The sequence below is a fragment of the Callospermophilus lateralis genome, chromosome 10 (assembly GCF_048772815.1).
Source record: "Callospermophilus lateralis isolate mCalLat2 chromosome 10, mCalLat2.hap1, whole genome shotgun sequence".
Classification (NCBI taxonomy): Eukaryota; Metazoa; Chordata; class Mammalia; order Rodentia; family Sciuridae; genus Callospermophilus; species Callospermophilus lateralis.
This window is the reverse complement of record NC_135314.1, coordinates 32,307,363-32,328,424: the sequence shown is the minus strand read 5'-3', so window position 1 is coordinate 32,328,424 and position 21,062 is coordinate 32,307,363. Positions and strand designations below refer to the sequence as shown.

General features: G+C 33.9%; 1 protein-coding gene across 1 annotated transcript in view; it reads left to right on the top strand.

Annotated features, from left to right (window-relative positions):
• Gbe1 (1,4-alpha-glucan branching enzyme 1) overlaps positions 1-21,062 on the top strand; it is a 268,536-nt gene that overhangs the window by 73,420 nt on the left and 174,054 nt on the right. Inside the window, exon 3 of the mRNA XM_076867808.2 lies at positions 15,411-15,526. Within this exon, the coding sequence (XP_076723923.1) occupies positions 15,411-15,526 (116 nt within the window). The remainder of the gene's footprint in view (positions 1-15,410; positions 15,527-21,062) is intronic.

Sequence of the window (21,062 nt, the reverse complement as noted above, 5' to 3'; positions counted from 1 at the left end):
GAAAAAACTTTTTAGTTTGAATTCATCCCATTTGCTGATTCTTGGTTTTAACTCTTGTGCTATAGGTGTCTTATTAAGGAATTTGGGGCCTGCCCCCATGTGATGAAGATTAGGGCTAACTTTATCTTCTATTAAATGCAGAGTCTCTGGTTTGATTCCTAGCTCCTTGATCCATTTTGAGTTGACTTTTGTGCATGGTGAGAGAAAGGGATTCAATTTCATTTTGTTGCATATGGATTTCCAGTTCTCCCAGCACCATTTGTTGTAGATGCTATCTTTTCTCCATTGCATGTTTTTAGCACTTTTGTCTAATATAAGGTAGTTGTAATTTTGTGGATTTCTCTCTGTGTCCTCTATTCTGTACCATTGGTCTACCAGCCTATTTTGGTGCCAGTACCATGCTGTTTTTGTTACTATTGCTCTATAGTATAGTTTAAAATCTGGAATAGTGATACCACCAGTTTCACTCTTCCTGCTTAGAATTACTTTAGCTATTCTAGGTCTCTTATTTTTCCAGGTGAATTTCATGATTGCTTTTTCTATTTCTGCAAGGAATGCCATTGGGATTTTGATGGGAATTGCATTGAATCTGTAAAGTGCTTTTGGTAATATGGCCATTTTAATAATATTAATTCTACCTATCCATGAGCAAGGTAAATCCTTCCATCTTCTAAGGTCTTCTTCTATTTCTTTCTTTAGGGTTCTGTAGTTTTCATTGTATAGATCTTTCACCTCTTTTGTTAGGTTCATTCCCAGGTATTTTATTTTTTTTCGAGGATATTGTGAATGGGGCAGTTGTCTTCATTTCCATTTCAGAGAATTTGTCACTGATATACAGGAATGCCTTTGATTTATGGGTATTGATTTTATATCCTGCCACTTTGCTGAATTCGTTTACTAGTTCTAGAAGTTTCTTGGTTGAACTTTTTGGGTTTGCTAGGTATTGGATCATGTCATCAGCAAATAGTGCTAATTTAAGTTCTTCTTTTCCTATATTTATGCCTTTAATTTCTTTCGTCTAATTGCTCTGGCTAGCGTTTCAAGAACTATGTTGAATAGAAGTGGTGAGAGAGGGCATCCCTGTCTTGTTCCAGATTTTAGAGGGAATGCCTTCAATTTTTCTCCATTTAGAATGATGCTGGCCTGAGGCTTAGCGTATATAGCTTTTACCATGTTGAGGTAATTTCCTGTTATCCATAATTTTTCTAGTGTTTTGAACTTAAAGGGATGCTGTATTTTGTCGAATGCTTTTTCTGCATCCATGGAGATGATCATATGGTTCTTATTTTTAAGGCTATTGATGTGGTGAATTACATTTATTGATTTCCGTATATTGAACCAGCCTTGCAACCTGGGGATGAATCCCACTTGGTCATGGTGCACGATCTTTTTGATATGTTTTTGTATCTGATTTCCCAGAATTTTATTGAGGATTTTTGCATCTATATTCATTAGGGATATTGGTCTGAAGTTTTCTTTCTTTGAGGTGTCTTTATCTGGTTTTGGAATCAGGGTGATGTTGGCCTTGTAGAATGAATTTGGAAGTACTCCCTCTTTTTCTATTTTCTGAAATAGATTGAAGAGTATTGGTATTAGTTCTTCTTTAAAGTTCTTAATATCATCATCTTATGAGGTAGAAAGTTAAAATATGAATTTTGGACAGAGACAGGCAATTGTTCACCAGAACATATGAAAAAGGCACAGAGATAAATACTGTAGTATTAAAGGTGTCAGTATCCTTATTTATCAATGTTCAACAAATTTTTGTCAAGTATAAAGTGGCAAGACTGGTTTGAAATTGGATAAGTTTTCAGACTCAATTGTCATTATAGAATTTAATACACTTAGCTTGTGATGAAGCAACTAATAGCAATCTTTTAAATAAGATAACAGATTTTAAGTATCTGTGGAACACCTACAAAAAGATCATATGCTGGAGCAATTCGTGGGTATGTAGTGAAAATTATTAGCTGATACATAAAAAATACATTTTAATGTTATACCATGTAATGGTTTAATATATGTATGCTTGTGTAGTGTTTAAATCAGGTCAACCATATATATCTACTGAAATATTTATCACTTCTTTAGAGTGAAATCATTCAGAATCTTTTCTTCTAGCTTTTTTGGAAGATATAGTACTTTATTGTTATCTATAGTCACTCTACTTTGTAATAACGCACCAGAACTTCTTGCTTCTAACTCTAAGTCCCCATTGATCCACCCATTCATCTCTCATTCTACTGAAGCCAGAATGAGACTGGCAGTCAGTGTAGATAGATAAATCAAATCAGGTTGGATCAAGGAGGCCAATTTTGAGTGAGTCCAGCAAATTGGAAACTGTCCCCTCAGGGAATGAAATGTTAATTTCTTCAGAGCCTTTCCTTCACCCTTATCAAGAAACTGCTCCTGCTCCCACCTGTTGCTAGGGTAACTTGTCCCAGAAATTGCCACTCCCTACAGGGAGCTATAAATTGTTGTTTTTTTTTTAATCAAGAAATATTTATTGATCTTTTTATGTGAACACAAAAATATAAGTAGTAACAAGAATGATTATTATGTAAATAGCATTGTGAGGATAGTCAGGCATTGCAGAATATATGTACATATAAATAAGAAGCAACTTCAATCTAGAAGGTTGTGATAACTAGATTAAATACTAATAAAGATCAAAATCCAAAACATATCAAAGTATTTTTTTTAATTAAAAATTTTTTATTTATATATGACAGTGGAATGCATTACATTTCTTATTACACATATAGAGCACAATTTTTCATATCTCTGGTTGTATACAAAGTATATTCACACCAATTTGTGTCTTCATGCATGTACTTTGAATAATAATGTCCATTACATTCCACCATCATTTCTAACCCCATGCCTCCTCCCTTCCCCTCCCACCCCTCTGCCCTATCTAGAGTTCTTCTATTCCTCCCATGCTCCCTCTCCCTACCTCACTATGAATCAGCCTCCTTATATCAGAGAAAACATTTGGCATTTGTTTTTTTGGAATTGGCCAACTTCACATAGCATTATCTTCTCTCCCTCCATCCATTTATCTGCAAATGCCATGGTTTTATTCTCTTTTATTGCTGAGTATGTACACAATATTCCATTATGTATGTATGCCACATTTTTTAATCCATTCATATATTGAAGTCCTTCTAGGTTGGTTCTATAGTTTAGCTATTGTGAATTTTGCCACTCTATAAACATTGATATGGCTGTGTCCCTGTAGTATGCTGTTTTTAAATCCTTTGGGTATAGACCGTGGAGAGGGATAGGTGGGTCAGATTGTGCACCACAATCAAGTGGGATATATCACAGGTATGCAAGGTTGGTTCAACATATGGAAATCAATAAATGTAATTCATCATCAATAGACTTACATATAAGAATAACATGATCACCTCAATAGATGTAGAGAAAGCATTTGACAAAATATAGCACCCCTTTATGTTTAAAATACTAGAAAAATTAGGGATAACAGGAATGTATCTCAACATCATAAAGGCTATCTATGCTAAGCCCCAGGCCAACATCATTCTAAATGCAGAAAAATTGAAGGCATTCCCTCTAAAAACTGGAACAAGAGAGAGATACCCTCTATTTAACATAGAAGTTCTTGAAACACTGGCCACTATCTCTTTTTTATTCTCTTTTATTGCTGAGTATATACACAATATATACACAATATTAAATGAAAGAAATGAAAGAGATACACATAGGAAAAGAAGAACTCAAATTGGCACTATTTGCTGATGATAACATTCTATACCTAGAAGACCCTAAAAGTTCCAGCAGAAAACTTCTAGAACTAGTAAATGAATTCAGCTAAGTAGCAGGGTATAAAATCAGCAACCATAAATCAAAGGCATTTCCGTGTATCAGTGACAAATCCTCAGAAAGGGAAATGAGGAAAACTACCCCATTTACAATAGTCTCTAAATAAATAAATAAATAAATAAATAAATAAATAAATAAATAAATAAATAAATAAATAAATAAATACTTGGGACTCAACTCAACAAAAGAGGTGAAAGATCTATATAATGAAAATTACAGAACCCTAAAGAAAGAAGTCAAAGAAGACCTTAGAAGATAGAAATATCTTCCTTGCTCTTGAATAGGCAGAATTAATATTATCAAATGACCATACTTCAAAAAGTACTATACAGATTTAATGCAATTCCGATCAAAATCCCAATGACATTCCTCACAGAAATAGAAAAAGCAATCGTGAAATTCATCTGGAAAAATAAGAGATCCAGAATAGCTAAAGGTTGTTAATTAATGTGTACTGGGCTGCTCCATCTTGCCCTTCCTCCTTCATCCTACCTGTTTTCCCACCTTTTGGCCATCCCATTCCTTGGCCTAGTCACATGCCAGGAAGGAGAGATATAAGGGGAAGAGAGCAGGAGAAGAAAGGATGCCTAGGACATATAAAAAGGGCAGAATGCCTCCCTTCTTGGGATACCGGGATACCAGCTATGGCTCCCTTCTCTTTCCCTGGAGAAGTCTGTTACCCCTTCTTAAATAAACCCTGCTTGATATGCTTGCCTTGGAGTGCTTCTCTAACGTTCAAACTTCAACATTTGGGGGAGCAGAACTTGTCACCCCTAACCAGAGGTATCACTACCCTCCCTGGCCTCTAGTAACCAACATTTTACCCTCAACTTTCAACAACTGTGGGTGTTAGGCTCTGAGAGGGAGGTTAAGAGGTGAGGAGGAGGCCCAGATATGTGGAAGAACTTTTTACAAAGCAATTCTGCAATATGTAGTTTCTATGTTGAAGTTCTCCATACAATCTACTCTGAGATAATTGAATCGGTTTTGACTTTTAAAAGTAAATAGACTTATAAATAAATACATGATTTGATGGCCACTGTGTTAAACTTCAAAGTAATCCACATTCTTAAGTTCATTTCAATGAAACTAGATATTAATGAAAATATTTTAAAAGAAAATGTAATGACCACTACTCAATTTTTCCCAACTAACAACAGGGTTAAAGAGAATAATGAGAGTTATAATTATAGCCTGTTTTGAAAAGAAATGAAAACACTGAGTCAAAAGCTATCAGCTAAGGATTGAATAATAATGAGAGGCAACTTTTATCATGCTAGTTCTGCATTTCAATGTCTATTTACTAAATTCTCCCAAGAACTGTACGTAACAAATAACAATTCTAGATGCACTGAAGATAATTTATTGCATATAATAAATAGATCCTTAGGGAACTAGGATCTAATTCTCTTGGTAAACCCATGTTTCCATGTTGGGCAAGGCAGGCATGTCTTGTTATAAAAATGATAATCTCTGGCATTGATGAGGATCTGGATAGGTTGCTGGTGGGAGTATGAATTGAAATTTCCTATCCAGAAAGTATAGGTCGGTATAAATTAAGACCTTATACCCTTTGCCTAATGGTGTCACTCTTTATAATTGATAGCAAGGAAAGAGATTTGGACAAGTGTGTGTGTTTTGCTCTTCCTTTTCTAGGGCTTTGAGATGAAGTGTGAGCTCATTTATTTGTTGGTTTTTCCTTTTTTTGAGGAATGACCTCCAGGTGATGAATTTCCCTCTTAAAACTGCTTTCATTGTGTCCCATAGATTCCTATATGTTGTATCTGTATTTTCATTTATCTCTAAGAATTTTTTGATTTCCTCCTTTATGTCTTCTGTAACCCATTGATCATTCAGTAACATATTGTTCATTTTCCATGTGACGTAGGATTTTTCCTTCCTTCTTTTATCATTGATTTCCAGTTTCATTCCATTATGATCAGATAAAATGCATGGTATTATCTCCACCCCTTTATATTTACTGAGTGTTGCCCTATGGCATAATATATGGTCTATTTTTGAGAAGGATCCATGTGCTGCTGAGAAAAAAGTATATCCACTTGATGATAGTTGATATATTCTATATATGTCAGTTAAGTCTAGGTCATTGATTGTGATATTGAGCTCTATAGTCTCTTTATTCAACTTTTGTTTGGAGGATTTGTCCAATGGTGAGAGAGGTATGTTGAAGTCACCCATAATTATTGTGTTGTGGTCTATTTGATTCTTGAACTTGAGGAGAATTTGTTTTATGAACGTTGCAGCACCATTATTTGGTGCATAAATATTGATAATTGTTATGTCTTGTTGGTGAATGGTTCCTTTTAACAGTATATAATGTCCTTCCTTATCCCTTTGGATTAACTTAGTCTTGAAGTTGATTTTATTCGATATGAGGATGGCCACCCCTGCTTGCTTCCGAGGACCGTGTGCGTGATATATTTTTTCCCACCCTTTCATCTTCAGCCTGTGTATATCTTTTCCGATCAGATGTGTCTCCTGGAGGCAACATATTGTTGGATTTGTTTTTTTATTCCATGTTACCAGCCTATGTCGCTTTATTGGTGAGTTTAAGCCATTAACGTTTAGAGTTACTATTGATATATGGTTTGTACTGCCAGCCATGTTTGGTTATTTATCTCTCTCTTTTTTTTTTAATTTAGTTTGTTTCTCCATGATTAGCTTTCCCCGCTGTCCTCTATCATTACTGAGGCTCTTCCCACTGTTGGTTTTGGTTGTTGTTTTTCATTTCTTCCTCGTGTAGTGTTTTGCTCAATATGCTTTGCAATGCTGGTTTTCTGGCTGCAAATTCTTTTAGCTTTTGTTTATCATGGAAGATTTTTATTTCGTTATCATACCTGAAGCTTAATTTTGCTGGATACAGAATTCTTGGTTGGCATCCATTGTCTTTCAGTGTTTGAAATATGTTATTCCAGGATCTTCTCGCTTTCAGCGTCTGTGATGAAAAATCCGTTGTTAACCTTATTGGTTTACCCCTGAATGTAATCTGCCTCCTTTCTCTTGTAGCTTTTAATATTTTCTCTTTGTTCTGTATATTGGCTATCTTCATAACAATGTGTCTTGGAGTTGGTGTACTGTGATTTTGTGTGCTCGGAGTTCTGTATGCATCTACAATTTGTATATCCGTTTCCTTTTTTATTTCTGGAAAGTTTTCTGTTATTATTTCATTCAGAAGGTTATTCATTCCTTTGGTTCGATTCTCTGTACCTTCCTCTATCCCAATGACTCGTATGTTTGGTTTTTTAATGTTATCCCATATCTCTTGGATGTTTTTCTCGTGATTTTCTACCAGCCTTTCTGAGTTGGCTAGACTCTTTTCAAGATGATATATTTTGTCTTCATTATCTGATGTTCTGGCTTCTACTTGCTCCACTCTGTTAGTAATACTCTCAATTGAATTTCTTATTTGATTTATCGTTTCCTTCATTTCTAGAATTATTGTTTGATTTTTTAAAATAATCTATATATCCTGGTAAAGATGCTTTACTTCTTCTTTTATCTGTTTATGTAGCTCATTTTCAATGTGTTCTTTCACTGTTTGAATTTGCTGTCTCGTATCCTCTTTAAGGTTCCATTCCATCTGTCTAAGGTGTTCCTTGAGTTCTTTATATGACCATTTTTCTGGTGACTCTAGGTCCTCCTGGATATTTAGGCTGTCTTTCATTGTTTGTACTCCCTTTCTTCCTTGCTTTTTTGTATTGCTCATATTACTTCTTGTTCTGTTTGATTGCTGAGATACTGTTGACTCTTATAGATTTATTTGATGCTTGGGAGGAAAGATATTAGAAGGGAAGGGAAGAAGTCACTAAAGAGAATGAGGGTAGGCAAGTAGAACTCAAGAAAGGGGGAATAAGAAAATTGTAAAGAGATGAAAAGACAAAAAAATAAAAAATAGGGGAAGAAAGAATTTTTTTTTAAAAGATAATAATGATAATAAAAAAATTGAAAGTTAAAATTAAAAAAAATAATCATAACAATAAAAATTTTAAAAGGTTAAAAAAAATTAAAAATATAAAAAAATTAAAGAACAACAACCACAAAAAAGAAAATGCAAATGAAAGAAAAGAGAGAAAAAAAAACCCCCGAATTTAAAAAAAAATATAACAACAACAATAATAATAATAATAATAAATGCAGTCATAGAGTTCGATTAACTTCTCTTCCAGTAGGTGGTGCTGTGCCCACTGGGTCAAGCTTCTCCTCTCAATAGGAGGGAACCAGTCACTGTGCAGCAGCTCTTCCTCCCAGACTGGGCGGGTCTCCAATCCTGAGTGTCTAGGGCCTTCTCTTGTGTTTCCTCGAGCCAGGCCCCACTCACCTGTGATGCTCATCACAATCCTGGCTACACACCAGGTCTGCTGCTCTTGGGAGCCTTGTTTTCATTAGCGCCTGGGCACACTCTCCGTGCTTGCCTCCCTCAGACCCTAGGTTTGTAGAGCTTGGGGCTTAGAACCCCCAGGGAATTTGCTTACCTTCTGGTAGCCACACCCCCAGTTTCTGGTGCAAGAGACCTCAGTTGTCAGCACTGGTGGAAGCGGTAGCCGGGGTCCCGTGCCGTGGCTCCCGCGCCACTCCTGATTCCCTCGGTCTGGCTATCGCGCTCACAGGAGAGCTGGGAGGGGCCCTTAAGTTTTCCCCGCTGTTCTATAGCTGAAAGAGCTGCGATCAGTCAAAAACAGAGATGATGACGTCAGCTCTCCAAGATGGTGGCCGCTGGGTTCCTCTGTGGTCTGACCGATGTGGAGAATCGAATTGTATGGCTTCCTTCCCCGTCTCAAGCCCAGAATTCAGCTCTGAGTACAGTATTTGCACAGCTGGCGGGAGCCTGCAGGATCCATAGTTCTGTATCTTTGCGTTGTTATCTCGTTGTAGTTTTCCAGCGAGTACCACAGACTCTGGCCGTGGGGCGGTTTGCTGAATCCTGACTCATTCTTATCTCAAACAACTGTTTCTATAAAAAGTGGATTGTCGAGTTGACTTTATGAACACCTGCTCATTGAGAGACAATATTCACACTTGGTCTTTAAGGGTCACACCTCACTTGGTCTCTAGAGCAAAAGTCTAATTTTAGCTTGTTAGTGCATACTGAGCTTACCCATCTATGAACTAACTCAGCTTTTTTTTTTTTTTTAAATCCACCATCAGTGGATCATAAGGGATCTGGCAGAGATGGATGAATGTGAACTAAATAAAGAACAGCAGTGCAGCAATAACAGATGACATGAAGGTCTGGGCTGCCTGTTTACTAATGAACTTTGGGCTTACCTATGCTAGATCATGAGTGTACTACTCAGTGTTCTCCAGAGAAACTGAACCTATAGGTGACAGATAGATAAATTTATTATGGAGATTGTCTACTGTAATTTTATAGGCTGAAAAGTCTTATAGCCTGAAATCTATAAGCTGACGAAGCATGAAAGCCAGTGGTGTGATTCATTCCAAAGTCCTGATGGGAGTCTGAAGGCCTGAGAATGAGGACCACCAATGTCTGAGGGAAGGAGAGGATAGATGTCTCACCTGAAGCACTGAGAGAAAATTTGCCTTTTTCCACCTTTCAGTTGTATTGGGCCCTCAATAGATTGGGTAACACCTGCCTACATTGGTGAGAATAATCTTCTTTACTCACCTTACTGATTCAAGTTCTAATCTATTCTGGAAGCACACTCAACAGATACACATGGAGATGTTTCTACTATCTATAAAGCAGTCAAGATGTTTTTACCATCCTTAGTTCAGTCAAGTTGACATTTAAAAAAAAATCATGACCCTGAGTAAAACCAGTTCTTTCTTAAAAAGGGATGCTGCTAGTTCATAACCCGCTTGAATCAAATGTATGAAATATGATATGTCAAGAGTTTTGTAGTGTTTTGAACAACTAATAAAAAAAGAGAAAATTTTTTTTAAAAAAGAGGATGCTGCTGGAGTCACCCAATCTTATGACTTGCTCAGTCTGAGAGAACCCAGCTCCTAATGGGTATTTTTTTAGTGGAATGATCATCCAATGCCCCATAGTTAAGCACTTTCTCTCCCAGAGCCAAGTAGCATATTCAAAACCTGTTTTCAAATGTTGTGTAATTCTCTTAGGTACATTATAGGGTCTTGCTTCAGAACCCTAGTGTGATACTGTCCTATGAGTCTGCTCTTAAACTCTCATTATGAGTCAAGGTTACATCTAATACCACGGAGTCTTCTGAGTTATATGGCTTAAGCACAACTGCTGCTTGCACCATGGCCCAGAACCTGCAGAGCTTTTGTCTAGATCCTCTCAAACTTACAGCTTCCCATGTTACTCAGTAGATGGATTAGAGAAGTATTTCAAAGTGAAGATTTTGTTTCTCCAAAACCCAAAGAGACCTACAAGGTGCACTGCTTCCTTCCTAGGGGTAGGAAATGTGTGAGATACAATCATGCGTCCTTTGCTTTGCATGAAAGGCACCAACATGTCATAGAATGCTAGTGGGAGAGGATCCTGAAATTTGTAGGGTTCAATTTCTACCTTATGGTGTGCATATGACTTAAAAATGCCTTTAATGTTCTTGAGACTTCTTATTTATCTTGTATGATTACATGATATGATTGATATATAGTGGAACAATGTGATGTTCTGCATAATGGACTCATGGTTCAAACAAGACAATGACAGAATGAAGGAGCATAAGCCCAGACCTTGGTCAAGACTGAAGACAAATTCTCCTTTCTCCCACATGTGAGTGTGAACTGCTTCTGGTCACCATAACTGATGAAGATAGAAAATCATCCCAAATGATTCAGCTCTCCCACTACTAGGTACAAATAGCCAAAGGAAATGAATCTGTATATCAAAGAGACACTTTCCCTCCCATGTTTATTATGACACTATTTACAACAGCAAGGATTTAGAATCAACCAAGCTATCCATAAACGGATGAAAAGATAAAGAAAATGTGATATATAGTCACAATGGAATATTATTCAGCCATAAAAATGAGTTAAGTACACTGCCTTGAGACAACATGGATGGAACTAGAGGACATATTAAGTGAAAGAAGCCAGACACAGAAAGTCAAATACCACATGTTCTCACACCTATGAAAAGCAAAAAAAATATTGATCTCATCTAAGTAGAGAGTAGAATAGTGGTCACTAGTGGGAGGAAGGATAGAAAATGTTTGGATAATGGGTACCAAAATATATCTAGATAAGAAGAATAAGTTCTAGTGCTCTGTAGCACAATAGGGTAGCTAAAGTTTACAACAATATATTATGCACCTAGAAGAGAGGAGTTCAAAATTTCCCAAAACAACAATAGTGAGAGACTTTTAAGGAGATGAATGTGCTAATTACCCTGATTTGCCCATTACATGTACCAAAGTATCACACTGGCAACATCAACATCAGTGGGGTATTTGTTAAAAATTTAGATTATTAGGTTCTAACTCAGATATACCAAACCAAAATTTCTGGAAGGTGGGACCTAGTAATGTGTTTTAACCACCAGAGGTGATTCTGATATTAAGGTTAGAAAATTACAAAACTAGAAAATCTTGAATGGATAGTTCTGTATTTGGTAGAGAAGTAAATGATTGTCACATTATTTTGGTTATTTTAGGTTCTGCCCTCAGGCCTGCAAAGTGATAAAAACTATTTACATTATGTACTTCATTAAATCAATTCTGTTTTGCCTATTCAAAATATAAATCAGATAGGATTGAAATGAAAAAAAGCTTTGCATACTGGTTTTAAATGTATGCTTTTTAGATGTATTCTGATATGTCTTAGAACTGCTTATTATTAGCATTATTACCTTATGTTCAGTTTTATTCAGTAAAATTCAGGAATATTCACATGGCTTATTTCACCAGATGTACATTTTTCTAAACTATAACTGTTAACTTATTATTTTACATTTTTAGATTTTATTTAAAAGTAAAATCATTATGAGGGGAGAAACGATTACAGAAATGTCAAGTAGTTTTGTCCATATATGCTTGCACACCTTCCTCTCACCTGTTTGAAACCTTCAGCATGTTCTGCATTCTTATGATCAATGGTGGAGTGGGTTTTATTTTAGCACAGGTGACAATGTTCTTAGTTCTGCTTTGAAAGCTAGGTTTAAAAGGACCTATAGTGAGAGTCAACACATGAGTTTCCATGAAGAATAGAGGTGTGAAATGAAATTTCTGAGGATCATATGGAGTTATAATGTAGAGTTACAAATAATCTACATGTGCTTTTGCAGTTTTAAATCACTGTAATATTATAACAGAAATTATAATATACAGATTATAAAAGGAAAATAAGACATAATGGAAGTACTTTTCTTCACACAAATATTAATAATTGTTTTCTATAGATCTTGAAACTCAAATGATGGTACACTAAGGAACTGTTCCAAATGATACTCAACATTTTCAAGTTGCTGAAAAAGCATATCATTAAAGTTTCTCTTTTAAAGTAACAAAATCTCTCTCTCTCTCTCCCTCCCTCCCCCTCCCCCCCCTTTTTGTACTAGGGATTGAATGAAGGAGCCATTCTACCACTAACTACATCCTAAATCCTTTTTATTTTTTCTCTTTGGATAGGGTCTTGCTAAGTTACCAGACCTGATCTTGAACTTGAGATCCTCCTATCTCAGTTTTCTTAGTAGTTGGGATTACAGGTGTGCACCATAATGCCCAGCTAAGAAAAGCTTATTAATAGGTCAATTTTTAATGGATACCCCATTTTAAATTTTAGTATTTAGTTTGGTGTACTTTTTCTCAATGTAACCTTGGTTGAGAAATGACTTATTTTGAACACTAATTTCAGTTTTCTATTGAGGAGAATCTATACTATGAATGGAATGCTGTTTTAATGAATAAATTAACTAATGACTGTACCTTTTATTTGCATGTTTAACCAAGAAAAGATCCGCTTGTATTAAGTTTATTAATTATCTGAAGTGTTTGGCATAAACACTTCATAAAAAAAGACACTTTATAAACACTTCATAAAAAGACAGTACAATATATACAGGGTTATAATGCTCAGATATTCTTGTTTCAAGCTTTTTATTTTAGTTATTATTTTTTTTCTCTTACAAATGGATTAAACCCTGTTGGGGTAGAATAATGTTATGGCATATATAGATAAGATGTATTTGAAATTTTAGTGGAAGGTATGTATAGTAACATTGATTCTGTTGGGTTGCTCCTAAAGGTATAGACCTTTAGACATTTTCAGCTTGTCTTTATGCTGGAGAGCAAGGAAATGTATAGAAGGATCTTTATTTAAATATTGCTTCTTGTTCCCGGTTTATCCCCATTGTTCAGATTGACTTAACTCAGGAATTGGAAGAGTTGGCTGTCAAGGAGGTAAACATGGGATGAATGAAAGGGTTTTCCTGATGCTTATATATCTGTTGACTGAACATCTAATGTCAGTAACTGTATGTTACAAGACTGCCTTTTTTAAAACAAAACAAAACAAAACTATATTTTAGGTATAAGCAAATGGTGGGTGATGCAATAAGCATCTGGGTGTATACCATTCACCTTTAGCAATAAAATATGATAGATATTATTGAAGCTTCTTGTTTTCCCTTCCCTCTATCTGAAGAGAATCACTATAGAATTTGATATTTCTAATTTCCATTCAAGTTTTAATATTTTTACTGTGTGTGCTTGTAAGCATTAATTTTGCATATTCCTTGAACATCATATAAATAATATTTTTGTTTCCTTTTCAAGTTAACTTTTATGTCTTGGATGTTTGTATATTGATACATTCACTCTAATCCATTAATTTTGTACTATTGTGTAGCATCCTGTTTAATTATACAGTAAAGTATTTACTCATTTTTGAGTGATTTAAATTTTGATTGAACAGTTTTTGTTATTGCAAACAATTCTTCAGTGGATACTTTTGAATGCTTTCTTGGGTACATTTGTGAGAATTCTCTAGGTTATTACCTTGGGAATAGAAATGTTGGCCCACAGGGTTAACATAATTTCAGCTTCAGTATATAATGCTAAATTGTTTTTCTCCATTTATACACTCAGCAGCAGTATTGCTTTATATCCTTTTTGGCTGCTTGATATTTTGGAACTAAGTTTTTTCCAATGTAATGAGTGGAAAATGACATTTCATTGTTGTTTTAGTTTTGATTTTCTGATTAAAAGTGAGCGTGAGTATCATTACATATGTTTATTGGTCATTCAAGTGTTCTTTTATCTGACTATATTCTTTTACCATTTTTCTATTGGTTTATTTTTTCCCCATTGATTTGTAGTATTGTTTGTATACTTTGTATGCTATTTTTTTTACAATCTGTTTACTCTGTTAATAGATTGTTTAGTTTTAGCAAACTTATAAGTCTTTTCCTTAAAGTGTTATAGAGTTCTTTTGTGTCTCGATTTAAAAATTTTCCTTTTAAAATTGAATATTATAGTTGTATTTCTGGGTATTATCTTCTAAGCACTTTACAGTTTTATTTATCATATTTAAAAATAATCCATGTTCAATAGTTTTCAGATATATTATAAAATATGGTGGATCCATTTCATTTTTTATGAGGATAACCAGCTGTCCCATCACCATTTATTCAATGATGTGTTCTTTGCTCACTATTTTTTAATGCCAACTGTATTAAGTTTTCCTGTGGTTATGAATTTGTTATTGTTTATTTTGGCTTCCTTCTTGGATTGGGAGTCCAGCTTTTCTTCATCTTTTATAGTATGTAACCTTCTAACTTTCTTGTTGAGGCATTTCTTTAGATTTTAACTGAACTGTATCATACTCTTTTGAATTTGGGTATATATGATTACAATTCTTTATCTTTTTAAAATTTTTATATTAATTTATTTTAATTACGTATACATAACAGCAGAGTGCATTTAGATTCATTGTACACAATTGCAGCACAACTTTTCTATGGCTGTACACAATGTAGCATCACACCATATTTGCAGACATACCTGTACCTAGGGTAATGATATCCATCTCATTCCTGCCCTCATGTACTCTTTCTCCTCTCCCTCCCCTTTGCCCAGTAAAAGTTTCTTCATTTTTCCCATGCCTCCTCCCTCCCTGTTATGGTTCAGGATCCACTTATCAGAGAGAACATTTGGCCTTTGGTTTTTTGGGATTGGCTAACTTCACTTAGCTTTATCTTCTCTAACTCTATCCATTTACTTGCAAATACAATACCTTTTCTGTATCTTATCTAACTACATATAATGCATTTCCTTTTGTTGGTATCAACTTTCTTTGTTGATGGTGTTACTTAAAAAAGGACCTATTGTTTTCTTTTATATCCTAGATACTGATAGAAGTAACAAAGTTTAAAGTACAATTGAAAATGTTATAATCTCTGTTTACTTTTAGGAAGCAAAAGGAAAACTTAGATAAATTTAAAATGACCACTTTCTTTTTTCTAAGTTACTAGTACAGCCTTAGAAAACTGTATTTATTAGACAATTTGATTTTGTATAAATGATCAGTATTTCATGTGTTACTTGAAATTTATTAATAATTAGAATTTTCAAGCTGTTATTAACTGACCTTTTTTTAAATCTTTTTAGATGGTTGGAATCCATTTTCATATCCATATAAAAAATTGGATTATGGAAAATGGGAGCTGTACATCCCACCAAAGCAGAATAAATCTGTACTGGTACCTCATGGATCCAAATTAAAGGTATGCTCCTCCATCCTATTTTTACTTGAGCTTATCATTTTGCTTTTATCCTATTTGCATAGTTCATTTAAAAATAGTAAAATATCTAACATATATAAAAATGGTGAGAGAAACAATCTACTGTCTAATCAGGAAAATTTAAGAGCGGGCATCAATAAATTGGAAGGTATTAGATTAGAACTGTTTTCCTAGTAAGATACCATATTTAATTGAATTATCAGATATTCAGAAACTATATGTAAAAAGTGATGTCAAAAAAGTAAGTTTTAGTAATCGCAAAAGTATAGCTTAAAAAGCACAAACTTTTATGCAAAGTTGGAAACTCTCTTCAAGTCATAAAATGTAAAAAGGCTTTTTACCTATAGAGACCCTCTTGATTAATTTGATGTTGTAATGAGTCACATGTGCGTGGGAGTGGATGTTGTTTGGGTGTCCCTGCATTTTGGAGACCTGCTTTTACTTTTTCTTGTTCTTTACCTTTCTAACCTCTGACTTGGAGGTTTTTGTTTCCAGTGAACCTGGTCAGGCTGAGCATACTGCATACTCCCAGCACATTGGCTAGCAATATGGTTCTGTATTCAGGGTCTGTACAATAAAATTTTTTTTTTTTTTTGAGGATAAATGGTAATGCTTAACAGGATCCAAAGTCTGGGTTACAGATTTCTGTACTTTAGTTATATAGGAATCTATATCCTTTTACATTTACTTGATTTTAACCTATCCTTATATATTTACATGTCTGTATATATTTTTCGCTTCCTTTGACAATCTTGATAGATCCTTTGATTGGATTATTTTATTGGTATTTGCTATTTAATATTATTTATATAATTACAAGATATGTTTAAGATCAAAATTCACGTGTGTGTTGCAAGTTTAAAAGATTTTTTTACAAATATTGAAATTATAAGTTTATATGAAAATTACTAAAACATTGGCAAAACATATAGTCTCTAGGAAAGCATATAGTATGGAGTAAAGAGACAATTTAACATGGGATGGTAGTCAAAGTTCTTTTTAGTCTGTACTAAAAAAGAGAAAAAAATAATTATAGTATATATAATAAGAGGGATTTAAATTTAATATAAATAATCCCTTTTCTGTATCTATGTAAGCTTAAGAAGAGCAGAGCCTTTGCTTTATTATTTGCTCCCCTGTATAACTATAAGAATAGTATTCAACTATAAGAATATAGTGCCTGGCAGAAAAGACACTCAAGAATGTTAAAAAACACTCAAGAATGTTAAAGCCATTTTTAGGTCTAGTTTTAAAGGAACATTTCAAATAACTTCATTCTTCTATAGTTTATAAGGCCTGATTTGTGAAAACTGTCATGCAATGAAATAGTTACATTTTGTTTTTATTAAAGTTTTATTATTTTAGAAACAGAATTTACTAATTACTAATGTTGCAGAACTTTTTCTGCCTTTTCAGTTAGAAAATTTTATAAGCCCTGATAACGCTTGCTTAATTTTTAACTTAAATGTTGAATGAATTTATTCTAATATATTTTTCTTGTACAAACGGTAAAATAATTAAGGACATGTTGAACCTCCCTAATCCAAAAATCTGAAACCTAAAATGGTTTAAAATCTGAAACTGTTTGAGTGCTTGACATTATGCTTCAAGTGGAAAATTCCATACTTTGAAACTTTGCTTCATGCATGTATTATTAAAAATAGTGTACATAACTACCTTTGGGGTATGTATATATGAAGCATAGAAGAATTTGGTATTTTGTCTTGGATCCTCTTCTCAAGACACTTTATTATTTATATGAAAATATTCCAAAATATAAAGTTGAAAAATTTCCCATCCCAAACACTTCAAAAAAGAGATACTCAAACTATATTAGAAATGAGTGATTATTTGTATACATTGGGAATTATATTATGCATTTGCTTTTCCATGCCAACTGAAATATTATATGATTTTTGTACTATCTATGTACTATACTTTTTAAAAAATGAATTATTTACTTTGATAAAATGAAAAAAATTGATGGTTTAAAAAATGGCTTTGACTTTGTTACCTGGCCTTTAAAATCTATGTTTAGCAGCAAAGAAGCACTCAGTAAATATCATGTAAACTGTTCTGTGATTTTTCATTTTTATTTTCTCAAAATTACAATGAAGGAGATGAATTATAAATATAGACCTAAAATAATATTTATACTCTATAGACATTTTAAATGTTAAGGAAACATTTAGGTGCCATTATAATATTAATATAGTGATATACCACTTTCCATAAGTGGATAACTAATTATATCTACCAGATTTTCTTTGGGGGAGTTATATTCTCTATTAAAAAAAAACAAAAAACTTGAGGTTTTGGTCTTTCAATCTGAAGTTGTCCCTAGGTAGTCTATCTTGGTAATTAAAAATCTTATTTTAAATTGAACCTGAAAATTTGTTTCAGTCCACAAGGGATTGACCTTTATAACTCACTTGAGAGTCTCTCTCTTATGACTTATCTGGTAGCCATTAATAAAAAAAACCATCATCTATCATTGAAATAATAGCTGTTTTCTCTGTGAAATACCTGATATTTTAAATTGAACATTCTGAAAAAAGATATTTAACTGCTTATATTGTTATATAATTGTCTCCTTCTTAAATTTAGAAATTAGTTTTTCAAACAAAATATTTAAAAAATAAAATCATATCATAGGGTAAATTAAACATTCAATGCCATAAAGATATAGGGATGAATAGAAGACTATTTTCTTGAAATAGTCTTTTATTTCACATACAAAGCCAAATTAATGATTTTTTGTTCACACTTTTAAAATATACCTTTAATAATATTGGTATATTAAGAAAAAAAACTTTTCCCAAATTTCATAGCAGTTTGTCTCTGTTCTTATATGTGTGCTTTGTATCAGGTGATGTCCTTGATCTTTGATGCTTGTAGTGCACTGTAACGTGTGTGTGTATTTTAAACTTAAAGTGCTATCAGCAAAAAAATGAATGAATCGTTTATTTATTCTGTGATGGCAACAGAGAAACTTACAGAGGGGCAGTGACATTCAGGATGCTTGGTAATGTGTTTAGAAGTTGACCAGAGGGATAGAAGGAAAAAAGATATTTTAACCTGAAAGTGCTGCCTGAGTTAAAAAGTGTGTATTGATCGAGGTCCCAACAGGAAGCAAATGGCACTCTTAAAATAGGACAGTTTGAATAGGTATTATTTTCAAAAAGACTACTTTCAAAGTTGAGTGTGCAGGGGAAACCACAAGAGAGTTCACAGGGGGATTAAGGTGGGAAGTCATCTAAATTTTAACCATGGCTAAGCTTCAAGAAGCAAAGGTTTAATAAGAAGAAATCCAGAGGAGTGGGCCATTCTGAGAGGAGCACTAAATTTTGGTGGGAGTCACAGTTAACTCAATGAAATCCTTGCAGGGGAGGAGGCAGAGGGGTGAAAAATACTCTGATCCTTTATCCCTCCACCCCCTCTGATCTTTTGTTGGGGCTGTGTATTGGCCCAGCCCAATGGGAAGTCAGAGTTCCTAGAAATAGGGTCCATGTAGTCCAGCTTCCTGAGGTAGAGAGCTGGATAAAAAACAAAGCCTATCTTAATAGCAAAAATATAACTCAATTTTAGAGGTCAGGGGTTAGAGGTAAACTATGAAGAGTTAGGTTTTTTTTAATTCCCATTTTGTCTTCTTTTATGATTCCAAAAGACTAGCAAGGGCATTTAGAATTATTAGTGTTTAGGATATTTGTGTACTTTAACTTTACCTCAGCAATCAATGGGAAACATGGACTAAAGCTGAGGTTTCTTTATATCAGCCCTTTAGCATTTCCAAAGGCTTAAGCATTAACTCAGGCTGCCATAGCAAAATACCATAAAATGGGTGGCCTTAAAAAAAAAAAAAATCATAGTTTCGGAGGCTGGGAGTCCTAGATACTAGCATGGTTGAGTTCTCAGGGCTCTTTTCCTGGCTTCTAGACAGTAGTCATTATTTCATGGCAGAAGGGCAGGGGTGTGGGAGGAAGAGAATGCATCTGCCTACAAGTTTGTAAACTCTGGTGTGTCTTGTAAAGGCACTAAGCTTATCATGAGGGGTCCAACTTCATGACTTCACCTAAAACTGGTTAACTGCCAAAGGTCCAATCTCCAAAGAGATCATATTAGGGGGTTAGCATTTCAACATATGAATTTGGGCAGATATAGATTATTTTATAGCTTTTCTGATTTTACACTGAGTTAGATCTTACACATTTGATTGGTAGAAAAGGAACACAAAACCTAATACCTGTATTTGTAATTTAACATGCAGGAAAAAATTAGAGATTGCATTGATATTTGTTTTAATTATGATAACATTTTGAAAACAGGTATTGTAATTATATTTTTGTCTTAAAGATGAGTAGGTTAAGATCAAAAGAGATGAAGGAGATAGTAGAATCTGGACCCGAGTAAATGTTTTTCTGACAGTACTATCCTGCTCTTCTACATTATGCTATATTGTCAGTCAGGCTGAGAGTTCACAGGAAAAAGAAGAAAGAAAGTTACACAAAGTAGAACTCGAACCATGTCCTACACTTAATGTATTATTTTATGCCATATTTTTTAGTTCTTTTGATGGAAACTGTCATCCCTATTTTGTAAGGTTCTGAGAAACAATAGTACTGATGGTACCTTACTGGAATAGAAAGAGAGAGAATTTTTGGAGAGAGTCTGGGTTACAGTGGGGATGAGATAAAATTGTTAAAGCAAAACTAATTATTAGATCTGGAATGAGGTTGAGACAGAAAAATGCCCTAGAGAGATTTGGGGCAGGGGGTGAGGCATGTTGAAAATGTATCTAATTATTTCCCTAAGATGATTGATCTGATAAGCATTTTGTTCTTCATCTCTAGAATATTTTCTTGTGTCATGTCTTGGCCAGTTTTCTTCTTCTTATATTATTTGTTCACTGTTTTGAGGATTTCTAATATTCGCATATTGAATATTCTAGGTTTATGTTTTTCTAAGGTATCCATCAATTGACTTTCTGTGTCATTTTGAGAGATTACATTTCCCATATTCCAACTGCTTTTATATTATTAATCATATTTTTAAAAAATTCTAGTAATGTTTTTTGTTTCTTCCCCTTTTGAATATATTCTGTTTTAATAAAATGCCCAAAGACATTTTTATCTCTTTGAAAATTTTATAGATATTTATTTATTTCTTTTTTTTTATTTTTTTATTTTATTTTTATTTTTATTTTTTTAATTAATTTTCATTGTAGGTTGTTCAAAACATTACATAGTTCTTTATATATCATATTTCACACTTTGATTCAAGTGGGATATGAGCTCCCATTTTTACCCCATATACAGATTGCAGAATCACTTCAGTTGCACAACCATTGATTTACATATTGCCATTCTGGAGTCTGTTGTATTCTGCTGCCTTTCCTATCCTCTACTATCCCCCCTCCCCCCTATTTCTTTTTTTTTTAGATTTTTGTACCCAGCCCACATTAATTCTGTTTCTTTCATTTTTTTCTATCTTCATGGTGATAGAGTCATATTTTCAAATG